Raw genomic sequence first — 25888 nt, 5'->3', positions numbered from 1 at the left:
TGTCTGCACTGTGATCCAGATGCTGGAAGAGTGAAGGGCTGGGTGGTGGAGGAGGCCTCTGTGTGAAGAGTGTATTTTTAGCTTGTTTAGGTAATATATAGGAAATGCGCGGACGACAGACTGCCTGGAGCTGAAACACCTTCCATTGTGTGTGTGTGTGTGTGTGTGTGTGTGTGTGTAGAAGGTTGTGTGTGTGTGTGTGTGTGTGCATAATGCGACTGTGGGAACTCGGGGTGGTGGATGTTGGTAAATGCTGACGTGGATAACACTTGTTGGAAAACACATGTGGTGATTGTTTTTCTTTATAAACATACATGCCCACATACACACACACACACACACACACACAGAGACGCACACACACACACACACACACACACACATAATGCCTAATGTGTTTATAATGTGCTCTTGCCCTTCAGAATCCTCCAGAGCCTTCAATCCTTCAACCTGGACTCGTTTTTAAAAGGTTCTATTAAGGAGCATTTATAAAGGGTTCTCCGCCAATCTGAAGAACCCTATTACCAGGCAAAGAACCATTTAAGCACCCAAATGTTTCTACACACTCTACATGAGGCTCGGAGCTCAGCGGTGAGCGCGCTCAGTGTGGAAAGCAGTGGCGATCAGAGGAGGCAGCAGCGTTCCGGCCCAGAGTGGAGTGGGAATGACGGAGACGCCGCTCTCCCTGTTACGGTCAGTGGAGCATCAGCCTGATCCTGAAGCTGCTGATTTGAGGTTCAAGTGCCACCTAAAGACACACACACACACACACACACACACACACACACAACCACCATTCTATTCTTCTAAGATTAGTTCCTGTATGCCAAATCAAGCAATGTTTCATAACTCTGTATGTGTGTGTGTGTGTGTGTGTGAGTGTGTGTGTGAGTGTGTGTGTGTGTGTGTGTGTGAGTGTGTGTGTGTACAGGCATGTTCAGAATTCCGAACTCTTTTGTAGCTCAACAATCCCTGTCTTCGTTACGGAGAGAAGAAAAAAGAAAGAAAAAGACCACCTACAGCCCCCTACAGACGACAGAGAGAGAGAGAGAGAGAGAGAGAGAGAGAGAGAGAGAGCGAGGGGGGATGAGGAAAGAAGAGGGGGCACCAAAAAGAGAAAAGGTAGAGAGCGAGCTGGAGAGAGAGAGAGAGAGAGAGAGAGAGAGAGAGAGATTAGTGATAGCAGTGTCTGTCATTAGATCAAAGGCAGTGTGAAGAGAGCGCTGATGAAAAGAGGAGGAACAAAGAAAAAAGAACAAACAGAAAAAAACTCTTTCTAAACTCTCTCTCTCTCTCTCTCTCTCTCTCTCTCTCTCTCTCGCGCTCTCTCTCTCTCGCGCTCTCGCACTCTCTCTCTCGCGCGCGCTCTCCCATTCCATCACCCTCACTGTATCTCTCTCCCCCTTTGTCTCCCTCCAACCTCATCTCTCTCCATCTCTTGGCCTTTTCTACTTCTCCCTCTCCTTCTCTCCCTTTCTCTATCCCAGCCCACCTCCCTCTGTTTTCTAGCCATCTCTCGCTCGATCTCTCTCTCTCCCCTCTCTCGCTCTACCTCTCTCTCTCTCTCTACATTTTCACCTTTTCCTCTTTATCTTTTTCTATTTGTTTCTCCATTCTCTTTTCTCATCCTCTCTCTCTCTCTTCTCTGTCTGCCTCTCTATGTCCACTTCCACCTCTCTCTCTCTCTCTCTCTCTCTCTCTCTCTCTCTCTTCTTTGCTCCTTTCTGCCTCTCTCTCCCCACCACTCTCACTCTCAGTCCTCTTACTTTTCTCTCTTTCTCTCTCTTCCCCACCACTCTCACCGCCTCACTTTTCTTTATCTCTCTCTCTCTCTCTCTCTCTCTCTCTGTTCTTTTTTGCTCTTTCTACTTCTCTCTCTCTCATTTCTGTCTCTCTCTCCCCACCACTCTCACTCTCAGTCCTCTTACTTTTCTCTCTTACTCTCTCTCTCTCTCTTTCTCTCTCTCTCTCTCTCTCTCTCTCTCTCTCACACATATGTTCATATTTTGTTTGATTGTCTGCATGAATAAAAGGGTCTTAAAATAAATAATAAACTCCCCTCTGTTCAAAATAGAGAGAACGACCAAAGCAGAGCGCGAGAGAGAGAGAGAGAGAGAGAGAGAGAGGTGAGAGTGAGAGAGAAAGAAAGGGGCTATTAATTCAGGAGCTTTTGACATGCTAATCCTCTCGCTCTGCTGCTATTCAGACGTCTACCATCACCCACTTCACACAGAGAGGGAGAGAGAGAGAGAGAGTGGGCTCCTGCTTTTCTCTCTCTCTCTCTCTCTCTCTCTCTCTCTCTCTCCCACTCTCTCTCTGAAGGGTCTGCTGTTATAGCTCTCTATTCAGCTGTAAGTGTGGGCTGACAGTGAGGAGATGATTTGGACACACGTTATTCGAAAGCTGCCTCCATAAGGACTCCATAACCCCTGAATAAACACTGATTAACGGTAAAGAGCAAAGCTTCAGTAGTTATGAGCAGCTTCTGCCACTAATCACAGGATGACGAGGTACTTACACTCACTGGCCACTTTATAAGAAACGCCTGCTCTGTTCTTCCACACTCACTGGCCAATTTATCAGAAACACCTACTCTGTTCTTCCACACTCTGGCCACTTTATCAGAAATGCCTGCTCTGTACGTCCGTACTCTGGCCACTTTATCAGAAACACCTACTTTGTACTTCCGTACTCCGGCCACTTTATCGGAAACACCTACTTTGTGCTTCCGTACTCCGGCCACTTTATCGGAAACACCTACTTTGTGCTTCCACACTCATTGGCCACTTTATCCGAAACACCTACTCTGTATTTCTACACTCCGGCCACTTTATAAGAAACCCCTACTTTGTATTTCCACACTCTGGCCACTTTATCAGAAACACCTACTTTGTACTTGCACATTCAGGCCACTTTATCAGAAACGCCTACTTTCTACTTCCACACTCTGGACACTTTATCAGAAACACCTAATTTCTACTTCCCCACTCCGGCCACTTTATCCGAAACACCTACTCTGTACTTCCACATTCCGGCCACTTTATCAGAAACACCTAATTTTTAATTTTTACACTCTGGCCACTTTATCAGAAACACCTACTCCGTACTCCTATAGAACAGCTTGGTGGGAAGGGGAGCTGGAGATGTGGAGGGGTATGGGTGGAGGGGGATGTAGGTTCAGGAAGGGGGGGCTCTGATTTTTTTGGGGGGGATGGGGGGTGGGGATTGGTGGTCTGGAGTGAGGTTGAAGGTCTCTGACTCCTCCATCCATCTCCTGCGTCTAGACTGACAGAGCAAGCGGAGAAATTTATTAAGACATCAAAGCTTTGACAGCTGGGCCTCTACAGGTCACCATGGAGACACACTCGAGGGAGAGAGAGAGGGAGACAGGGCGAGAGACATTCAGGAGGACTGGAAGGAAGACCACATCTGTTTACTTTTACTTTCTCCAGCTTGACTTTCTCTCGTTCTCTCATTCTCTCACAGGTCAGATGAGTGAGATTGGAGATGGAGGAGTGTGTGTGTGTGTGAGAGGCTCCTCCGACCAGTAATTGTGAACTTGTGAAACCAACACACACACACACACACACACACACACACACGTCTATTTCTGTGAGCATCAGGGAGTTTTCTCTGGGACGTTTTCTTGTCCTGGATGCGTTATTGGCAGCAGTCGGCCATAAAGGCGTTTGTTCAACATGACAGCAGGGCATTTCACACCTGAGTGGTTTATGAACACACACACACACACACACACACACACACACACACACACACACACTCTCACCTGACCGGCCTCCATATGTATGACAGCAGGTTTGCATCAACACCTATCCCTGCATGAAAGCCTCTCTACAGCTCCATACACCAAACACAGGCCTCACACTGCTCTATACGAGGTGCTGTCTATTTATGCAGTACAGTGCAACGGCCTAACGGTCCACAGTAACTCTACTGAATGTGGCCACTTTATTAGAAACATCTCCGCTATATCTGCATAATGTTTCTTCTGAAAGCAAGTGTTTTGCATCCAGCGACAACTCATCCCAAAAGTATCGGATAGAGCACCATCCATCATTCCCATCATTTCACTGCTCCACAGCTCAATGCTGGGGGGGCTTTATACCCCTCGAGCCCACGCCTGGCACTGGGTTAAGCCAATAGGTTCATGTGTATGTTGATCTGCTCCAGAGAGTCCTATTCTATTGGCAGTACTTCTCTACAGGGACTAGACAAGCTGTGTGTGTGTGTCCATTTGCACATCTGTGTCAGCAATAGGTGTGACTTAGAGTAGCTGAAGGCATTCATTAGCAGGGGTGTCCACAAATATTTGGACATATAGTGTACATATAGGGTATGTCCAAAATGCCAGCTTTACAGGAGGAGGAAAAAACCTTCTTCAGTTTCAATGGAAGTCAATGGGAAAAGATTCAACTCCCAGTCATGTTGGAGCATTTCTATTGGATCTGTTCATCATAGGATTCTCACACAGCGTAAAGAACAACTGCCAGATTCGGATTATGTCAAAAAGTGAAAAACTGATATCTGAATATATAATATGGTTCCAACATGACTGCCAGGACATTGGCTTTGGCTCATTATTATTAAAATGCTGGCTCTTGTCACATAACTGCACATACAAGGCATTTTAAAGGGGCACTATATGTCAATGCGATGTGCATCCACACTGAAAAGGCAGCACACTCATACAAACACACCCCGACATATACCCACACACACTCACACACAAAGGAGGAGGTCAGGAGGACTGCACTAGAGAGAGGAGAGAGAATGTGACCTTAGACCCTCGGCCATTAAGATCAGATGTCAAGGGTGGCTATGGCAACCCTCGTCACACTCCGGGAAACCCTGGAGCCTGGAGAAAGTGTGTGTGTGTGTGCTAAGAGTGTTCTGTCTAGGCCATCAGTGTAGGCTGTCACTGCCAGCAGTGTATCAGCTGAACCTGCCGTCTAAACCAGTCTCATCAGACCTCTGTCCTCTGCCCTGCTGAGCTCCAGTGTTTTAAAACACACCTGACCATCAGTGATATCTGTCCATCAGCAGGACTGGAACATTCCAACATTCCAACACAATACTGTGAAAAAGTATTAATATCTGATATCATTCTGATACTGTGTGTGGGGGGGGGGTCTCCAGTACATGCCCATTTCGTGGTCTGTTGAATAAGACGTCTGACTGCTGCATACTGCTTTATATAACTATCTATCTACCTACCTATCCAGCCATCTATCCAAACCCGCCCACCTATCCATCAATCATCCATTTATCCATCCGTCTACCTGTCTGTCTGTCTATCTATCTGTCTGTCTATCTATCTATCTATCTATCTATCTATCTATCTATCTATCTATCTGTCTGTCTATCTATCTATCTATCTATCTATCTATCTATCTATCTATCTATCTATCTATCTACCTGTCTGTCTGTCTGTCTATCTGTCTGTCTGTCTGTCTATCTATCTATCTATCTATCTATCTATCTATCTATCTATCTATCTATCTGTCTGTCTGTCTGTCTGTCTATCTATCTATCTGTCTGTCTGTCTACCTATCTGTCTGTCTATCTATCTATCTATCTATCTATCTATCTGTCTGTCTGTCTATCTATCTGTCTGTCTGTCTGTCTATCTATCTATCTACCTGTCTGTCTGTCTGTCTATCTGTCTGTCTGTCTGTCTATCTATCTATCTATCTATCTATCTATCTATCTATCTATCTATCTATCTATCTGTCTGTCTGTCTGTCTGTCTATCTATCTATCTGTCTGTCTGTCTACCTATCTGTCTGTCTGTCTATCTATATATCTGTCTGTCTGTCTATCTGTCTATCTATCTATCTGTATGTCTGTCTGTCTGTCTGTCTATCTATATATCTATCTGTCTATCTATATGTCTATCTATCTATCTGTCTGTCTGTCTATCTATCTATCTGTCTGTCTGTCTATCTATCTGTCTGTCTGTCTGCCTGTCTATCTATCTATCTATCTATCTATCTATCTGTCTGTCTGATTGTCTGCCTATCTGTCTGTCTGTCTATCTATCTGTAAAGTCATCTGTCTGTCTGTCTGTCTATTTGTATATCTATCTATTAATCTATCTATACATTTATTTATCTGTCTGTCCATGCATCTTCCTCTCTGTCTATCTATCTGTCTGTCTGCCCGTCCATCCGTCTATCTCTCAATCTATCTATCTTCACATTTATTCATCTGTCTGTCCATCCGTCCACCTATTTGTCTGTCTATCTATCTATCTATCTATTGATACATCTGAAAATCTATATATACATTTACTTTTCTGTCCGTCTGTCCATCCATACATCCACCCATCCATTCACCTGTCTCTCTGTCTATCTATGTATCCATCTAGCTGGCTAGCTGGCTATCTATTCATCTGTCTATCTATCTATCTATACATTTACTTGTCTGTCCATCCGTCCATCCAACCATCCATCTATCTGTCTGTCTGAATCTATCTATCTATTTACCACTGCTCTCTTCCTGAATGTAGTCATGAGGGGCGTGCTGTCTCTGAGCTCCCCACACTGATTTAGAAGCTGTACCGTATGTATTTGACTCCAGTACAGAAAACTGCCTTCCTGTAATATACTTTCCTCAGGAGGAGAAGATCCACTGATCTGAGCGAAGAGCTGTAACTCAGAGAGCGCCGCCCAGACTGAGAGCACAACTTTTCAGCTGAGCTGAAGCAAAAGCAGCCCTGCTGTCTATCTGTCTCTCCACTGCTTGGTGCTCTGCCTTTCTCTCTCTCTCTTCCCTCGTCTTGTTTTGAGGCGTGTATGTTCAGCCTGTCTCCTCATCACGACTCGTTTCTCTCCAGAGAGAATCAGCCTCGGCGAGCTGACTGACTGCAGATGACGCCTCAGATAAATAAACAGCACAAAAGGGAAACAACACCCATAAACAAATAGTGTACAAGCTCCACTCACCCTTACTGCCATGCTTAACACTCACACTCACACACACATGCGGTGAGAGAGCTAAATGCAGCCTGGCCTGTGTGATATGATATTGCAGCTCACACTGGAAAAAGCTCAGCAGCGTTCTGAGGAAAGCACTTTTAGACATGATAAAGCTTGAGCCGAGCTGAACACCCTAACTGCAGCTGGAACGATGGATCTGTGGCTTAATGATGAAATAACATCGGATTTGCTTAACCTGGGAGAACCACTGCTGCCCCAGGGCCAGCTATACTGCAACAATGCAGGGACAAAAGTATTGGGACACCTGTTCATTCAGTGTTTCTTCCAAAAGCAAGGGTTCATCCTGCTTTTGTTGGAGTAACTGTCTCTACTGTCCAGGGACGAAGTAGAGCTTTCTACTAGATTTTGGAGAGGAGCATTGCTGTGAGGATTTGATTGCATTCAGCAACAAGAGCGTTAGTGAGGTCAGGATGTTGGATGATGATCACCACCCCACCTCATCATCCCCAATTTATCTTAAAAGTATTGGATGGAGCTCTACCATCTATCATTCCAGAGAACACTGGAATGTGTTTTACTGTTCCTCAATGCTGGGGGGCTTTATACCCCTCTAGCCTACGCATGGCATTATAGGCATATATGAGTATGGTGCCAACACACTCATGTTGGCACGTCATCCTCCGAGGAGAAAAAACGTATATATGCCTATAAATTCCTATTTCGACCTTCCGCAACCCACCACCACCTCGTTGCCTCCCTTTAACTCTCATAACATCTCTCAGTGTCCCACTCATCAGAAGGTGGTCTGACCTTCTAGCTCAAAGCAGACCTGCCAGAGCAGAGACTTCCCTCTTAAAGCCAGAGCCCACCGAATGTTCAGCTGTTCGAGTTCTCCTGAAATTTGTGGGTCGAATTCCGAAGTGTTGAATTCGTGTCTGTTCGTGTTTGATGATGTTCGGGCAGTCGGCCCTGTAATCCAATAGTCTTTTCCACACGTAGCTGCACTGCCACGGAAACTCAGCTCATGCTTTCCTGGTTCCCAGAAACGAGCAGGTCACTGATTCCGCTGTTTTGCTAGTTTTGGCTAAGCTACAACGCCAATAATGGCAACACTTTGGATGTAGAGGACTTACTTATTGGCAAAAACCTCAAAGTACATTTCAGGCCCTCCCCTGGGGAGATGATGCAGTCCTATTACTGGTGTTTTGCCATCATATATGAGGTGAAGCTAAACTTTTTAAAAAGCAGATGGTGCTGCTCGGCAGATAAATCCTAGCGAGAAAGTTTCTAATACCCACTGGAGGAGCTCTGATACGGCCGCTCGGAGACTAAATACTGTGCTCAGCAGCGTCCTAACATCTTTTTTTCCGACGTTAGACGACTGCCTGGAAAAATCTAAAAGAAATGTGAATCCGGACGGGTTTAAAATTATCTGACGAGTGCCGAGTCAAAAAGCAGGTAATTTAGGCTGTAATTTTCTCAGAGAACGACAGAGAGAACACAGATATGGCCGATCCGGACGGGAATGAACTCAAAGACATGCCCCAGTGAAAGAGGGACGTACCCAAGGACCCCATGTAAATCTAATCCTGTCTAAATATATGGGTTAAAGCATACAAGTCCTCATCATTCCCCATTTTTTTAATAATGAAGGTCGGCTGTTTGGTTGGGGGGTTTTGGCCGGGGTGCCACGGGGTGATAGTCCTTTTTCGGAACATGGGAATGTTTGGTTGGTATGCTTGGGCCTTTACATTGGCTTGGTTTGGTTTTCCAATATTACGAAGTAGGGCTGGGCGATATGGTAAAAATACTATATCAAGCACGAATAGTATCCTCCATTTGTGTAGAAAAGCATATTGTGTGTCACGATAACAACATTTATCACGATACGATAAAATATCATCTTATTGCCCAGCTCTATTATGAGGCTAATGGAGTCTTCCAAACTCACAAAATATCGGTTTGTTGCCTCTTGGATCCTCAAATGTCAAAATGAGTTGGAATCCACCTGTTCCAAAGACAGCTTACAACCTGAATCTTGACCTACCTTGACACTGTCCACTGCGTTCCTCATAACCCGGGTTGCACAGGCAGTTCCCGATGGGTACCAGCCACTCCCCGTCTGCCCCACAGTACATTTTGGGCACCTCACGCTCCTCTGAGTGATTCACACAAGAGCCCCGAACCTCCACCAGGGACGAGGTGTCCGCTCCAGTCACCGTATCAGGAAACTGCGCCAGATTTCTGACCGCTAGCGGACATCTCTTATAGAAGACCCGGACAGACACCAAGGCGATGCAGGCGCCAACGTCCTGGAAGGCCAGGTAGAAGCCTTTTCGGGTCAAAACTCCCACGTCCCGCACCTCTGTGTTCAGCTTCATGATCCGGTCTCCGATGTCCACCTGCGTAAAGCTCTCGTCGGCCGCCACCGTGTCGATCTTGGCGAAGCGGCTCTCAGGCACCGTTCTCTCGCTGTCGGAGTCCGTCTCCTGGTAGTAGAGGTTGAAGGTCTCCTTGCAGGTGCCTGTAACTCCCGGCAGGCTGTTGCAGTCCCGCAGGGTGAATTTAATCTCGATGTAAATCCGCTGGGCCGGACCACGCTGGATCCAGTGCGTCCGCAGCCAGTTGTTCTGACTGGCCTCCATCACGTTACACACTTGATACGTCCGGATGGGCACATTCTTCTCATCCATGATGCTCACCTCCTCCCACTGCAGAGAAACGATCAGAAACAATCAGGAAAACCATCAGGAAAACCATCAGGAAAACCATCAGGAAAACCACCAGGACAATCATATCATTACAATAATCACAAATGTAATCATTTCTTTAGTTAATTGGTTGCTTTAGTTAATTGGTTGCTTTAGTTAATTGGTTGCTTTAGTTAATTGGCTGGTTGGTTACACGATTACTTGGTTGGGAAATGTATTGGTTGGCTGGCTGAATGGATGGGGTCTTAATTGATTGGTTAGTTGGCTGGTTACTATGTTTACTGGTTGTTTGGATTAGTAGTTTGGATTAGTTGACTGGCTGGTTTGTTGGTTGATGGGTTTACTGGTTTCCTGGTAGTTTGGATTTGTTGACTGGTTGGTTTGTTGGTTTTGCTGGCTGATGGGTTAGATAAGATAAGATAAGATAAGATAATCCTTTATTAGTCCCGCAGTGGGGAAATTCCCAGTGTAACAGCAGAAAGGGATAGCAAGACACTCAGTTACAAAAATGTGGATAAATAATTTACACTATATACACAATATAAATAAGAATTAAAAATTAAAAATTAAAAGCAATAACAATATTATTTACAGCAAAAGACTCTTAATTGCACATGGGGGGGTTTACTGGTAGTTTGGATTAGTTAACTGATTGGTTCATTGGTTTTATTGGTAAGAGGGTTTACTGGTTTACTGGTGGTTTAGATTAGTTTACTAGTTGGTTTGTTGGTTTGCTGGCTGATGGGTTTACTGGTTTACTGGTAGTTTGGAGTAGTTGACTGGTTTACTGTTTTTTGGTTTTGTTGTCTGAAGGGTTTACTGGTTTACTGTTTTTTGGTTTTGGTTGACTGGTTTACTGATGGTTTAGATTAGTGGATATGCTGACTGGTTGGTTTGTTGGTTGGTGGGTTTACTGGTTTACTGGTACTTTGGAGTAGTTGACTGGTTGGTTTTGTTGGTTGGTGGGTTTACTAGTTTACTGGTAGTTTGAAGTAGCTGACTGGTTGGTTTGTTAGTTTTGTTGGCTGAAGGGTTTACTGGTTTAATGTTTTTTGGTTGACTGGTTTATTGGTAGGACTGTTGGTTGATTTGTTTGCTGGTCAGTTGGTTAATTGGTTGACTTTCTTCACTGCTTGATTGATTGGCTGACCAATCAGGGTCAGTTTGGTGACCTTTGCTACTCTTTAGCTCTATAATAAGTAACCTCTTCAAAATATTGCATAATAGCATCACAAATTGGGCAATGAAGAGACAACGACAGTGACAAATTACTGGTTTACTGGAAGTTTGGATTTGTTGACTGGTTGGTTTGTTGGCAAGAGGATTTACTGGTATATTCGTGGTTTAGATTAGTTGACTGGTTGGTATGTTGACGGAAGGCTTTACTGGTTGTTTGGATTAGTTGACTGGTTGTTTTGGTGGCTGATGGGTTTACTGGTTGTTTGGATTTGTTGACTGGTTGGTATGTTGATGGAAAGCTTTACTGGTAGTTTGGAGTAGTTGACTGTTTGGTTTGTTGAATTAAGGGTTTACTGGTTTACTGGTAGTTTGAATGAGTTGATTGGCTGGTTTGTTGGCTGATGGGTTTACTGGTGTTCTGGTAGTTTAGAGTAGTTGACTGGTTGGTTTGTTGGTTTTGTTGGCTGAAGGGTTACTGGTTTATTGGTAGGACTGTTGGTTGATTTGTTTGCTGGTCAGTTGATTGGTTACTTCCTTCACTGCTTGACTGATTGGCTGACCAATCCGTGTCACTTTGGTGACCTTTTCTACTCTTTAGCTCTATAATAAATAACCTCCTCAAATTATTGCATAATAGCATCACAAATTGGGCAATGAAGAGACAATGACAGTGAAAGCGATCCAGCCTCGAGTGTGTGTGTGTGTGTGTGTTTGTGTGTGAGTAAATGTGTGTGCAGTTCTCCTCTGCCCTGTGTGCATGGAGGGCCAATGGAGCGAGCTACTGATAAGGGCTCCAGTCAGTAGATAGCAGTCCAGAAGGATAAAGGAGCTAATTGGCCGTATTTAGAGGCTGAATGCCCGCCCACCTTTGCTGCCAAAGAGCTGTCATTCATGCAGGTGATCACAGAGCACAGCCAGCTGAGGAGCTCCAAAAGAACTGGGTCACATAGCAACAGCCGACTGCAGCAGCAGTGGGAATTCAGGAGTTAGTCTCCTAAAGTTTATTTGACTGGTTCTGATCCGCTCTCCTCGCTGGAGAAGGAACAGCCGTTACTGGAATAAATGGGATAAAACTGGGGAAGCACGGATATAGAATTCCTGGGCCAGCAAAAAGTGGGCCAAATGTTTGTGGACACCCCTTCTAATGAATGCCTTTATTGCATTAATTGCATTCAATGCTGATACAGCTTGTCTAGTCCCTGTAGAGAAGTACTGCCAATAGAATAAGACTCTCTGGAGTGGGCTAGAGGGGTATAAAGCCCCCCAGCATTGAGCTGGGGAGCAGCGGAAGAACTGTGTTCTCTGAAATGATGGACGGTGGTGGTCCATCCAATACTTTTGGGACGAGTTGGGGATGGTGTTGGGGTGGTGATCATCACCAGTTCTTTTCCAAAATCTAGTAGAAATCTCTACTTCTTCTCTGGACAGTAGAGACAGCTACTCCTACAAAAGCAGGATCAACTCTTTTATTATAACCTTGATTACAGAAGAAACACTAAATGAGCAGGTGTCCCAATACTTTTGTCCTTATGATGTAGGAGGGAAGTTGTGGTTTTCCATCACTGTGTTCATCATTAGAACATCTCCAAAGTTCTCCTCTCTCATGGAGTCTAGTATTATTTAGAGTTCTGCTCAGATCAACACCTGGTTTGGTGGTAAATCAGGGCTTAATGATGGTAAATCAGGTGAGCTGCTGCTGCTGCTGCTGCTGATGATGATGGAGTTGAACACATCCTCCACGCTGTGCTGGCTGGACTGGGGGGCGTCCAGGAGAACCCTGGCGGAACCAAGCTCTGTTCTTCAGACTAGCTCACCGACAAGATCTCACTACTTTCTTTCTTCAGAATGAGAAGCTCCTGTTTTTCCTGTTTACTGGATTTATGTTCTGATGAGATCTGGAGCTCCTACAGCATTAGGGGACTAAACCCTCAGTCTAATGACAGGCGCTACACTGGCTGCTGATATACTGATGTAGCTTCCACTAATATTTGAAACTCAGCCACTTCTGTCTATCTGCTCTTCAGGCTGAGTAGGAAGGTATGCGTGAATAGAGAGCGTAAAAGCAGAGACGACTGAGGGGGCATACTTTATCAGACAGAACCCACTGACCCCCTACATCTGAAGCCCCTTCTTTCAGAAATGCACACACACACACACACACACAGAATCGTTCACTGTTTCTATGTTGGCAAGTGCTCCCCCCCCCCTTTTTTTGGAAGTTGAGGGATAAAGTTTCCCAACAAAGACCATTTCTGTCTCCTGCCACTATTTACGAAACCTGATGCTTGTCGCATTAACCTAGCTATCCAAATTCACATCAGACAAAGAGAGAGAGAGAGGGGGGGGGGGGGGGTACAGAGCAGGAGAGAGGACAAAAATAAGGGAGAGAGAGAGAATCAGAGAATAAATAAAGGTAAGACTGGGACACAGAGAGAGAGAGAGAGAGAGAGAGAGAGAGAGAGAGAGAGAGAGAGAGAGACAGACAGAGAGACAGAGAGAGTAAAAGAGCAAAAGAGAGAGAGAGTAAAAGAGAGAGAGAAAGAGAGAGTAAGAGAGCAAAAGAGAGAGAGAGAGTAAAAGAGAGAGAGAGTATAAGAGTGAGAGAGAGAGTAAGAGAGTGAGAGAGAGAGTTAGAGAGAGAGTAAGAGAGTGAGAGAGAGTTAGAGAGAGTAAAAGAGAGAGAGAGAGAGAGAGAGAGAGAGAGAGAGAGAGAGAGAGAGTAAAAGAGAGAGAGGCTGTTGTTTACTCACTCCTCCTTCAGTGGGGCTCGCGACCCAGGCCAGTTCTCCCTGCACGGATCTGGAATCCAGCAGAGTAACTGAAAGAACAGATGGAGAGATAAGGATGAGGGAGTGCAGGTAGATCTGCCGGCGCTGGTGCTCCTGATCCGGAGTGTAAAATCTGACCTATATAGAGTGGCAGCAGATCACACAGCGCCGCTGAGCTCTGACAAACAACGAGAAGTGGAGAACTGGAAGGTGCTGAGGAGCGCAGCGGCACTGACAGCCGTGACTCTGAGACGCTACAGCATACAGAGGTTCTGTCTGAAACCCACAGAGAACCCGTCTAAACCTCCACCCCCCTCCACCCCCCTCCACTCCAGACCACCAGTGTTTAAAGTGGAGAGCAGATCTGACTCTGATACAGCTCTGCTTCTGGAGGACAGAGAACCCACTTCCCTGTTTCTGTCAGCTTCTGTTTCAGACGGGTCGGTTGGAAGGTTTACTGGTTTACTGCTTTACTGGTTGTTTGATTGGGTTTCTGATGGGAGGGTTTACTGGGTTTCTGTTTGGAGGGTTTACTGGGTTTCTGTTTGGAGGGTTTACTGGGTTTCTGTTTGGAGGGTTTACTGGTTTTTTTTCTTGGGTTTCTGGTTGGAGGGTTTACTGGTTTACTGGTTGTTTTATTGGGTTTCTGGTTGGAGGGTTTACTGGTTGTTTTATTGGGTTTCTGATGGGAGGGTTTACTGGGTTTCTGGTTGTTTTATTGGGTTTCTGATGGGAGGGTTTACTGGGTTTCTGGTTGGAGGGTTTACTGGTTGTTTTATTGGGTTTCTGATGGGAGGGTTTACTGGGTTTCTGGTTGTTTTATTGGGTTTCTGATGGGAGGGTTTACTGGGTTTCTGGTTGGAGGGTTTACTGGTGTATTGGTTGTTTGTATTGTTAATTGATTTGTTTGCTGATTGGTTTGTTGGTTGTATAAGTCATTGTTAAGTTGGTTGATTTTCTGTTTTGCTGGTTGGTTAGTTGGTTATATTGTTGGTGGGTTTCTTTTGTGGTTGGTTAGTTGGTTGATTTTCTGGTTGGTTTATGTTTGGCTGGTTGGTTTATGTTTGGCTGGTTGGTTTATGTGTTTGCTGGATGGCTGGATGGTAAGCTGGCTGGTTGGGAGGCTGTTGTAAGCATTCTGCAATCTGGGATTTGCCAGTGTGTTACTGAGACACTACATCATACCAGAGTTCTCCCTGTAACCCAGACCTTCAACCCAGACCAGATTTATTTTCTTATCATTATCTGCAGATATCAAAGACATTACTGATATATTAATATGATATTGTTGTTTATCTCTGGTTTATTTGTTTGAAAAAAGACGCAGCCGTACTGAAGCTCGCATTTTAGTCTGAGCTCCAGACCAGGCTTTAACGATCTCATTAACTACAGCTGATTAGGATGTGTGAGAACCTTTAGATCAGATCTTTCACACTCTTTGTTTATGGGACCAAAAGGGGTTCTTTTACAGCATTGCTCAAAGAACAATTAGTAGTACCCTTGTATTTTAAGAAGGGCTCATTAATCCGACCAATCTAGTGAAATAAAAGCAGCAGGGTCGCAACGGTACGAGGCGCTCATGGTATGATGGCATGGCAATATTATTATTATTATTATTATTATTATTATTATTATTATACATGAACTCTTTATTATAGTTAAAACTTGAACGAATGTATTAATGGATGTATTTGTAAAAGTTCCTATTAAAATAAAAATAAGTAATATAATAAATAATAATAAATAAATAAGCTGCAGGCAAAGTGATGCTTTTTTTAACTTTTTGTATTTCCAGCTAGTTATTATTTTTTATTATAGATTAACCTGCTGATTATTTTCTCTATTGATCAATTGACTGGTTTTAGGTGATTTTAAGTGTTTTTAAGATTTTAAGTGTTAACACTCTGAAAATATCAAGAACTTTGGTTGCATTTTTCTTCAGTACTGGTATAATGCGAATGTATGATACACAGAATGTATGATACCATCAATTACCATCAATCATATCCTGGTATACCTAAAACCAGTAAACCACCGTAACCCTAAAACCCATAAATCATTTTAATGCACTGAGTAAATGTACACTCATCTAGGAGAGAAAGATCTGTGTCCAGTGCTTTTACACATTTCTAATGTAATGACGATGAGAAGACACCAGAAAGTACAGGAAATGTTCAAATCATCCCATGCCTGTTTCTCAGAAGCTCCAGGATACTGTAGACCTTTAATTATGACTAAATATCAGGAGCCAGAGACAAGAGGCAGAGTCCCACTGCCCCCCCCCCCCCCCCCATGTTTAGATTCGGACAATATTTCAAACAGATATATGATATATATAGTGTATACTATATGTCCAAATATTTGTGGACATCCCTTCCCCTGGTTTAGTCCCTGTAGAGAAGAAGTACTGCCAGTAGAATAGGACTCCCTGCAGCAGATAAACATCTTAATATTGCCTAATAATGCCAGGCGTGGGCTATAGAGGGGTAGATATAAAGCCCCCCAGCATTGAGGAGCTGTGGAGCAGTGGAAGAACTGTGTTCTCTGGAGTGATGGATGAGATGAGTTGGGGAGTTGGGGATGATGAGGTGGGGTGGTGATCATCATCCAACATCCTGATCGCACTAATGCTCTCGTCACTGAGTGATGCAATCAAATCCTCACAGCAATGCTCCTCTCCAAAATCTAGTAGAAAGCTCTACTTCTTCTCTGGACAGCAGAGATTACAGCTACTCCAACAAAAGCAGGAGGAACTATTTTTAATAGCCTTGATTTCAGAAGAAACAATGACTGAGCAGGTGTCCCAATACTTTTGTCCAAATTCATTTTTTGACATACTTTCAATCTGATGTTTTTTTTTTGCATTTAATCAGAATGGACCAATAGAAAAGCTCCATGATGACTTATTTAAATATTTTAAATATTTTTTTTAGTTTTTTTTTTTTTTTTCATTCTCCTGTAAAGTTTTTGTTTTGGAGATAAGAGGTATTTATCACAAGCTGACACCAGCTCACTATCCCCTCATCGCTGCACCCCTGCTGGACATCCGAGCGCCGTGTGAGTTTCACTCTGCCCGGACTTCTGCTCCCCAACACCAGCTCCCAAACTAACCCCCCACCGGCCCCCCACCGGCCCCCCACCGGCCCCCACCGGCCCCCCAGCTCACCTTGGTTTGCCGGGTAAGTTCTCGGAGCGGAGATTCCGGCAGAAACCCCGAAGAGAAGCGAAGCCACCGAGTAAATAATCCCAGAAAGCGCCGCCATCCGTCCCTCAGCGCCGCGCAGTGTCTCAGTGAAGCGCTCTGTCTGACCCCTCTCTCCTCCGAGCCTGACCGGCACTGACGGACCAGCGCTGCTGCACTCGCTCTGCGAGCGGAGCGGAGAGGGGGGGCGGGGCCTCCCGGAGTGACGTCTCTGCCAATCAAAACGAGAAAAAGAGACTACTTTGCATATTATTTTTATAAACTGAAATGAATTTAATTTTCAATTTTAAAGTTTTAATTAAGTGAATGTAATATATATATATATATATATATATATATATATATATATATATATATATATTATTAATTTAATGCATTTATTTATTTTATGCTGATTTTTAAGAATCATAAAAATATACATACACACATATATATAATTAATTTTAACTTTAATTTTAATTTTAAAGTTTTAATTAATTGAATGTAATTATTTATATATATATTATTTATTAATTTAATGTATTTATTTTAAAACAAAAAAATATATGTGTGTATACACACACACACACACATATATATATATATATATGCTTTTAAATTTAAATTTAATTTAATTTTCAATTTTAAAGTTTTTATTAATATATATATATATATATATACATATATTATTTATTACTTTAATGCATTTATTTATTTTATACTGATTTTTTAAAATCATAAATATATATATATATATATATATATATATATGTGTGTGTGTGTGTGTGTGTGTGTGTGTGTGTTTGTGAGTGTGTGCATATACATACATATATATATATATATGATTAAAAAAAATAAATGCTTTAAATGAATTCAAACTTAAAAGATTTAAAACTTAAAAGCTCTAAAAAATAATAATATGCAAAGTAGTTTTTTTCCCTCATTTTGATCCTGTATGTGTGTATACTTTTAGCTATATATATTTTCCTACTATATATTTTTATATTTTAGCATATCTATTACCTTATACTGTTTATGTTTACAAACATCCCCTTCAGCATTTCCAGATAAATGTCTATTAGAGTCTATTCTAACTAGCTGAGGTTTTTTCTGGGTAAATAGCAAAGCACTTTTGTAAGTCGCTCTAGATAAGAGCATCTGAAAATGCTGTAAATGTAAATGTAATGTAAAACAGTTGCTATATGAATTCAATATTTGATATTTGATATTTATTTTAATTATTATTTAATTCTATTTTTGCACTCTTAGTAACCAAAAGTTTTGCTTAGTCTTTTTTCTATTGATTTTGCTGTCTGTTGTGTGTGAGCATATATATATATATCATCACTGTAGCCCAGAATGTTGTATCCACATTGTTTAATGGGAATCTGTCTGTCAGCTTTTACACTCTCCCAAAATGACAAAATTTCACGATGAACAAACCAATAATAAAATATTTTACATTCCATTGAAATGTACAAAGGTCTTTCCTTCTCCTGTAAAGCTGCTGTTTGGATATAAAGCTTTTTTATATATTGAAACTGTGGCCCAGGAGGTCACGAGTTCCAATCCTGAGCCATGTCGCTTTGCCATCAGCAGCCGGAGTCAGAGGGGGCACAATCGGCTGCGCTCTCTCCGGGTGGTGCTTTCTCTCTTCTCTTAAAGCGATGCTGGCCGGCACGGGCGTCTGCTAGCTGGTGCAGTGCACTGTTAATAGTATAGGATCCTTGAGGGACTTTTGGAGGTTCTTCAGTTTGAAACTGTGGAGGAACTGAGCAGGTGCTTTGAGGAACCTTCAAGAAAAAGAAGAAACATGTTTCTTGAAGGTTCCTTCATAGTTTCAAACTGAAGAACCTCCAAAAGGTCCTCAAGGATCTTAAATTTTTAACAGTGTGGAGCTGGGGACCCGGCGCTTTCTGTGGCAGTTAGAAAAAGAGGCGGCGGCTGACGTCACAAGAATCGGAGGGGACGTGTTAAGTCCTTAACTTCCTAGTGTTGGGAGCGTTGCTAGTGCTAGGGGCTAGGAATGGGTGGGTTACTTGACAGTATCTAATTGGGAGAAAAAGGGAAACATTTAACCAACAAATATAGAAAAAAAACATTTAAATTATTATTATTATTATTATTATTATTATTATTATTATTATTATTATTATTATTGTTGTTGTTGTTGTTGTTGTTGTTGTTGTTGATGATGTTGTTGTTATTGTTGTTAGAGTTGTCATAAAGTTAATAATTCTTTATTTATTTACCAACAAATCAGCTAAACACTAAAGCTTTGATCTTTAAAAGATCAAAGAAAATCAAGCTTCAGATCTGAGGACATCCACAGGGGCAGTGGCGGCTCAGCGGGTAGAGCGCCAGGCTATACATAACAGGGTTCGATATCCGGGCTCGGCAAGCTGCCACTGTTGGGCCCTTGAGCAAGGCCCGTTACCCTCTCTGCTCTCCGGGCAGTTGGCTGCCCACCGCTCTGGGTGTGTGTGTGTACTCACTGCCCCTAGTTCACTATTGTGTGTGTGTGTGTGTGTGTGTGTGTGTGTACTCACTGCCCCTAGTTTACTAGTGTGTGTGTGTTTGTGTGTGTGTGTTCACTACCATAGATGGGTTAAATGCGGAGGACACATTTCGCTGTACCTTTATCCACAGGTGTTTGTGTCCATCTGTCCACTGTGAGAAGACAACTCACCTGCCTGACCTCTACATCGTTGAATGTGCTTGGGATGACTTGCAATGGAAGAAGCTGCAAATGGTCTGGTTTCCTAGACTGACCTTCCTAGACACTGAAAATGAGTCTTTTAAAAGAATAAAAGCTGTAATAAAGGTAAAGGTGGAGGCAATATTTATTAACATTATTAATATTAATCATAATTATTAATGGAATGCTGATTATGATCAGTATTATTAGTGCTTATATACACACTGTATTATGAGGCACTTTCTTAATGAGCTGAGTGAGCTGGAATTGAAGCAGTGTGATATCGCCCCCTAGTGCTCGCTGCAACTAATCACCTGTAGGAGAAGGTCACAGATGGCTCTTCATTGTGGAGACCCTCAGGGGCTGCTTTGTGGGCCTCAGGACACTCTTCTTTCAGTGTCTTCGGTCATCCAGTGTTTCGGCGAAGAAAGTCAATAATCTGTTTAGGAAGGAATGCATGAAATGTCGTGAGGATCTTAGGAAAGCGTTTGGCACAGTTGGGGTCTCAGGTGGTCCGTTGAGAAGAGCGACAGATAAATAAGGCAGACAGGCTGGGAGGGTGGCGGTTACAGTCAGAAACATTGATTATATTGGTCAGATGTTCAGTCCAGTGGTCACTAACGCTGCTGTTGCTGCTCTGCTTGGTTTCACTCGCCAGTGTTTTCTGATTTGGGAAGGACAATTATAAGAGCATACGTTAACTGTGTCCAAATGTTTGTGGACACCACTTCTAATGAATGATTTCAGCTAATTTAAGTTGTGCAAATGTACACACAGACACATACACACAGCGTCTCTAGTCTCTGTAGAGAAGTATTGCCAATAGAATAGGACTCTTTGGAGCAGATAAACATGATAATCCTATTGGCACCATGCTGCCTAATAATGCCAGGCGTGGGCTAGAGGGGTATACAGCCCCCCAGCATTGAGCTGTGGAGCAGTGGAAGAGCTGTGCTCTCTGGAATGATGAATGGTAGAGCTCCATCCAGTACTTTTAGATGGGATGAGATGGGGAGTTGAGGATGATGAGGTGGGGTGGTGATCATCATCCAACATCCTGACCTCACTAATGCTCTTGTCGCTGAATGCAATCAAATCCTCTCAGCAGTGCTCCTCTCCAAAATCTAGTAGATAGCCTTCTTCCTCCCTGGACAGTAGAGACAGCAACAAAAGCAGGATCAGCTCTTTTTAATACCCCTGATTTCAGAAGAAACAATACATTAGCAGGTGTCCGAATACTTTTCGTTTTTAACACTCAACACTATTGCATCTGATTCAGGCAGTCAAGGACATCTTAAAGAGTTCATTAGCTGGAGCAGGTGTGGCTTAAAGGTTCTTTCAGGACCAATAGAACCTGTGTGGTAGGTGTTTCTGATAAAATGGCCAGTGAGCATGGGTTGAAGGTAGGTTGACTGATACCGTAACCCTGTCTGGTACCTTTCTCACTGAGATTGTGGCATTGGGCCTAACCTTATGATGACGTTCTCATCAATGATCCACTCCAGTCTTAAAATAGGGTCCTTTTCAAGGGTTCTTTAGTAATGGCAATAGTTCTATATAGAACCATGACAACTCAAAGAACCATTTGAGCGCTGAAATTGTTGAATGGTTCTTTGGATTGATGGAAAATCTTTTAGATTCCTAGAATCTATTTAGATCCCTATTTAGATCCAATACTATATAGACCTATAGTCTAATCTATGGTCTAATCTGTGGCAGGACAGCTGAACATGACCAGATCCTGCTTAAATTGGAGGAACTGTCAGCGTCCGCTGCCTTCAAGTGCTCAGTTGGATTCTTATCGGCCTTGTGAGGGCAGGAATGCTGATCCCATTGATCTCCTCGACCCACCTGGAGTCTTAAACACATCCAGATGGTTCTGCCCACAGTGTGTCAATCAGACATCACACTTTCTCCCCCATTGCCTCCCCCCGCCCCCCTTAAAACTACAATAGTGCCCCTGATCTGAGTGGGAGGGGGTCATTTTTTCACCTCTGGTACCCGGCCCAGAGGACTGATCTGTGGGCTGAGAAAAGCTGGAGGGCAGGAAGATCTAAAACAGAGAAAGAAAGTGGACAGCTGTGGGGTTTGAGGCTGAGAATCAGATCAGGTCAGGGCGCTTCCATGATTTCATGCGATTGAACAGGTTTATTTAGAGGGAAAACAGAGCAGAAGCACATACAGTTTCTATAATCTCCATATAATAGCACTGTCAGTAGAACGGGACGCTCTGGAGCCCAATGCCAAACATCAGCTAGATGGGGATAAAGCCACCAGCATTGGGCTGTGGACCGGCAGAACAGAGTTCTCTGGACCAGCACCTCTGAGATGAGTTAGAGTTAGTTAGTGGCAGAACCACTAACAACAATCCTCCAATATCAGTACCTGACCTCACTAATGCTCTTGTGGCTAAATGCAATCAAATATTCACAGCAGTGTTCCAACATCTAGTGGAAAAAAAGCCTAGAGGCTCTTACTGAGTCAGAGGGTGGGCAACATCTGTTTTTATACCTTTTACTTTTGAATTTTGGAAGAAACATTGAGCAAGCGTCCACAAAGTGTCCACAAACTTAAGGCCATTTAATGTAGTCTAGGTTGCTGTTGTGTTTAACAGAACAAGGTTTTATTCCATGTCATTTTTAACCATTTCTATTGATATTCATTGGGATAATAAAAAAAATAAAGGTTCTTCCAGGGGTTCTTTGAGTGATGCAATAGAGGAACCACTTTTGGTTCTCTAAAGAACCATGTTTGTAACAGAGAGTGTGCAGAAGGAACCCTAACAAGGTTGTTTAGCCCTTTGAAATGTTCTTCACTCTCACACATCATCATCACAAGCATGGTTCTTCCACAGCATCAATCAAAGAACCATTTGAAGTACAGTAGGTGTCCAAATATTTGTGGACACCCCTTCGAATGAATGCCCTTTATTCGGCTACTTTAAGTTGCACCCACTGCTGTACACAGATGTGTAATGCATACACACAACTTCTCTAGACTCTGTAGAGAAGTACAGCCAATAGAATAGGACTCTCTGGAGCAGATCAACATCATGATCCTATTGGCTCCATGCTGCCTAATAATGCCAGGCGTGGGCTAGTAGAGGGGTATACAGCCCCCCAGCATCCCCCCCAGAGTTGGGAAGTTGAGGATGATGAGGTGGGGTGGTGATCATCATTATCATCCAACACCCTGACCTCACTAAGGCTCTTGTTGCTGAACGCCATCAAATCCTCACAGCAATGCTCCACTTCAAAGTCCAATCTAGTAGAAAGCTCTACTTCTTCCCTGGGCAGTAGAGACAGTTACTCCAACAAAAAAAGGATGAAGAAGAAACAGTGAACCAGCAGGTGTCCCAATACTTTTGTCATATGTACACATATAAGAATAAGAATGTAATAATTTAAAAGAATAAAAGCTGTAATACAGGTAAAGGTGGAGGCTTTATCTATTCATAAAATTATTAACATTAATCATAATTATTAATGGAATGCTAATCATGATCAGTATTATTAGTGCTTATATACACACTGTATTATGGGAAGTTGGGAAGTTGGGGATGATAAGGTGGGTGGTGATCATCATCATTATCCAACACCCTGACCTCACTAAGGCTCTTGTTGCTGAACGCCATCAAATCCTCACAGCAATGCTCCACTTCAAAGTCCAATCTAGTAGAAAGCTCTACTTCTTCCCTGGGCAGTAGAGACAGTTACTCCAACAAAAAAGGATGAAGAAGAAACAGTGAACCAGCACATAAAGTGTACCTGAACAAAAAGCCTAGTCTTTAAGAGGTTAATTGGGGTTAATTGAGTCTGTGTGTATCCAAACGTCCTAGGAATAGAATCTGAGGGACAAAGGGAATAATCAGGGTTGTCCCACCTCATATCTGACGATCTCGCTGAGGTAAGATATCGGATCTACCAGGTCTAATCTCGCCACATCAGCCCTCTTGTGGGCTCTTATTGTCCGTGAAACAGGAGCCTTATCACAAAGTGTGAGCGTTCTTTGTACCTTGCCCTCCTCTACCCATCTAATCACAGGCCATTAGTCAGCCCATTTAAATTCTTTGGTCCAATTTGAGAGGAATCCGCTCGTGTGAACGTGAAGCGATGGGCGGCTGAGAGAGAGCAGCTGCTTCCACAAAAGAGTCTTTCAGAGGTTTCCTCCTGACCAGCCACCAGCCCAGTCACACCTACCTGTCCCGTCACCTGAGACGGATTGGATGTGTGTGGCTTTGTGTGTTCGGTTCGCATTACTGTTGCCGACATTCAGTAGATACCGAGTGTGTTATTCAGTGGATGCTGTTCACGCCCACCACCCCACCAATCAGAACAGAGCGTAATTACATACACCAATCAGCCATAACATTAAAACCACCGTCAGTTCTTGACAAGAACTAAACTGTGAGTCAAACTGGGTCAGAACGTCTCCAAAACATCAGACGGGTCTTAAGGGGGGTGTTCCCAGCATGCAGTGGTCAGTACCGACCAAACATGCTCCAATTCGGTGACGGACCACAGAAGTACTGGCAGCAGGATTATGGGTGCTTAAGGCTCAGTGATGCCTTTGGAGGCCCCATCTCATAACGTCCAGGACTTGAAGGACTTGATCTCCTGCTAATGTCCGAAGGTGTCCAGATACCACAGCAGGACGTCTTCAGAGGTCTTATGGAGTCTAGGCCTCGACGTGTCAGAACTGCTTTGGTAGATTATAGACTATAGAACCGCAGTTCTAATATCTAGCACCTCTCAGCACATGAATGGAAGAGTTCTAGACTCTGTTCTTCTCCTATTGGATCATTTTGCTCTTAGATAAAACATGGCGGGAGAGGTGGGGTCGACAGGAGCTGAACCAACACAACAGAATGGAAAGTCAGCCATAACATTAGTACCACCTCATTGCACCTCTACACGTACTGTCCATTTTATCAGCTCCACTTAGCAAATAGGGGCACTTTGAAGAAGTCGATTCCTCACTAATGCAGTATAACTGAGCAGATATAAAAGCGTTAGCACTGAAAGACCCTCAGTGAAGCAGAAATCCATCAGACTAAAGAGCTCTGAGTCAGGAAAAGAGCCGTCACTCGTTATCATGTAAAAGAAAGCTGTGGCATATTTCTATTGACTATCTGGCAGAGGCCTCTCCGCACCCCACACACAAGGCACTCGCCCTCAAAAGTCTTTAAACCTCTCCTCAAGCTCTTTCTCCATGGCAAAGGGCCAGAAACCTTCAGAGCTGAAAGCTTTGAGACCACTGTGGCCAGTCTGGTCATTAAGTGCCTGTAGATGGCTGCAGTGCCCACCGACATCAATGCAGGTGTCAGTCAGAGTGGGAGGTTTCCACAATGCTTTCCTTTCTCTTCATTCAGCAGGCCTGTCTGGAGTTCTCTGGGGGATTCAAGAGGAGATCAGGGCTGTCGGCTTCTTCCTTTGGAGTGTCCTGAGGCTGTGACCTGCTGCTCTTCAAACAGAGGTTTGTGTTCATTGGGGGTTTTGTTGGGTTGCTCACAAAGGCTATCCAGGTCAAAGAGGGGAACTGGTAATAGACCGTGCATCTCCGTGCTTTTTTTGACATCATGTAAATCTGGCAGTGTTTTTTTTTTATTTCATGATGAACGGACCAATAGAAATGCTCCAATAAGTCTCAATCAGTCCCATTGCCAACAAAGGTATATAAGAAAAATCCAGCCTCTAGCCGTCTGCCTTTCTTCCACACATCAGTGAAAGAACGGGAGGTTCTGAAGAGCTCACTGAACTCCAGCGTGGTTCTGTATGTAATAGGAGACACCGCTGCACCAACAACAACAACAAGTCAGCTGGTGAAATTTAGACCTTCCCTCCTAGATCTTCCTCCATCAGCTGTGAGTGGTGTTATTATTGAACAGTGGAAGAGTTTAGGAGGAACAGCTCACAGAGAGCAGCTCAGTGTCCACCGAGTGTCTGTCAGACCACGTAAAGTTACAGAGCGGGGTCAGGGCCGAGTGCTGAGCTCAGAGCAGAGTGCAGAAAAGCCTCCAACTGACTCAGTAACTGCAGCAGAGCTCCAGACCTGCTGCTGCTGGTAGAGCTTAGAGCAAAGGAGGACCAGCTCCATATTAATAATGCCTATGGGTTTAGAATGGGACGTAAGAAAAGCTCTTGTGGGTTTAATGTGTAGGTGTCCCAATACTTTTGACCAGATGGTGCACCTGATAGTTTTTCTTACAAGGTATTATATACTTTCACTGTGTGTACCAGAAATACTCTGTACTTACTACAGGTATTTAAGAATATGTAATAATAATAATAATAATAATAATAATAATAATAATAATAATAATTATTATTATTATTATTATTATAATTATTATAAAACATGTTACCAATAAGAAATTAAACAACACAGAAACA

At 43.4% G+C, this 25888-nt stretch overlaps 1 protein-coding gene across 1 annotated transcript in view; it reads right to left on the bottom strand.

The window, feature by feature from the left end:
- Window positions 1–16942, bottom strand: part of epha4l (eph receptor A4, like) — a 55632-nt gene extending 38690 nt beyond the window's left edge. Inside the window, exons 1-3 of the mRNA XM_072691462.1 lie at window positions 16784–16942; window positions 13600–13667; window positions 9007–9670 (exon numbers count right to left, since the gene is read on the bottom strand). Coding sequence (XP_072547563.1) covers window positions 9007–9670; window positions 13600–13667; window positions 16784–16880 — 829 coding nt within the window. The 5' untranslated portion in view covers window positions 16881–16942. The remainder of the gene's footprint in view (window positions 1–9006; window positions 9671–13599; window positions 13668–16783) is intronic.
- Window positions 16943–25888: the final 8946 nt, after the last annotated feature.

Source organism: Salminus brasiliensis, chromosome 11 (assembly GCF_030463535.1).
Source record: "Salminus brasiliensis chromosome 11, fSalBra1.hap2, whole genome shotgun sequence".
Lineage (NCBI taxonomy): Eukaryota > Metazoa > Chordata > Actinopteri > Characiformes > Bryconidae > Salminus > Salminus brasiliensis.
The sequence above is the reverse complement of the archived record's forward strand: the minus strand, read 5'-3'. Positions and strand labels throughout refer to the sequence as shown.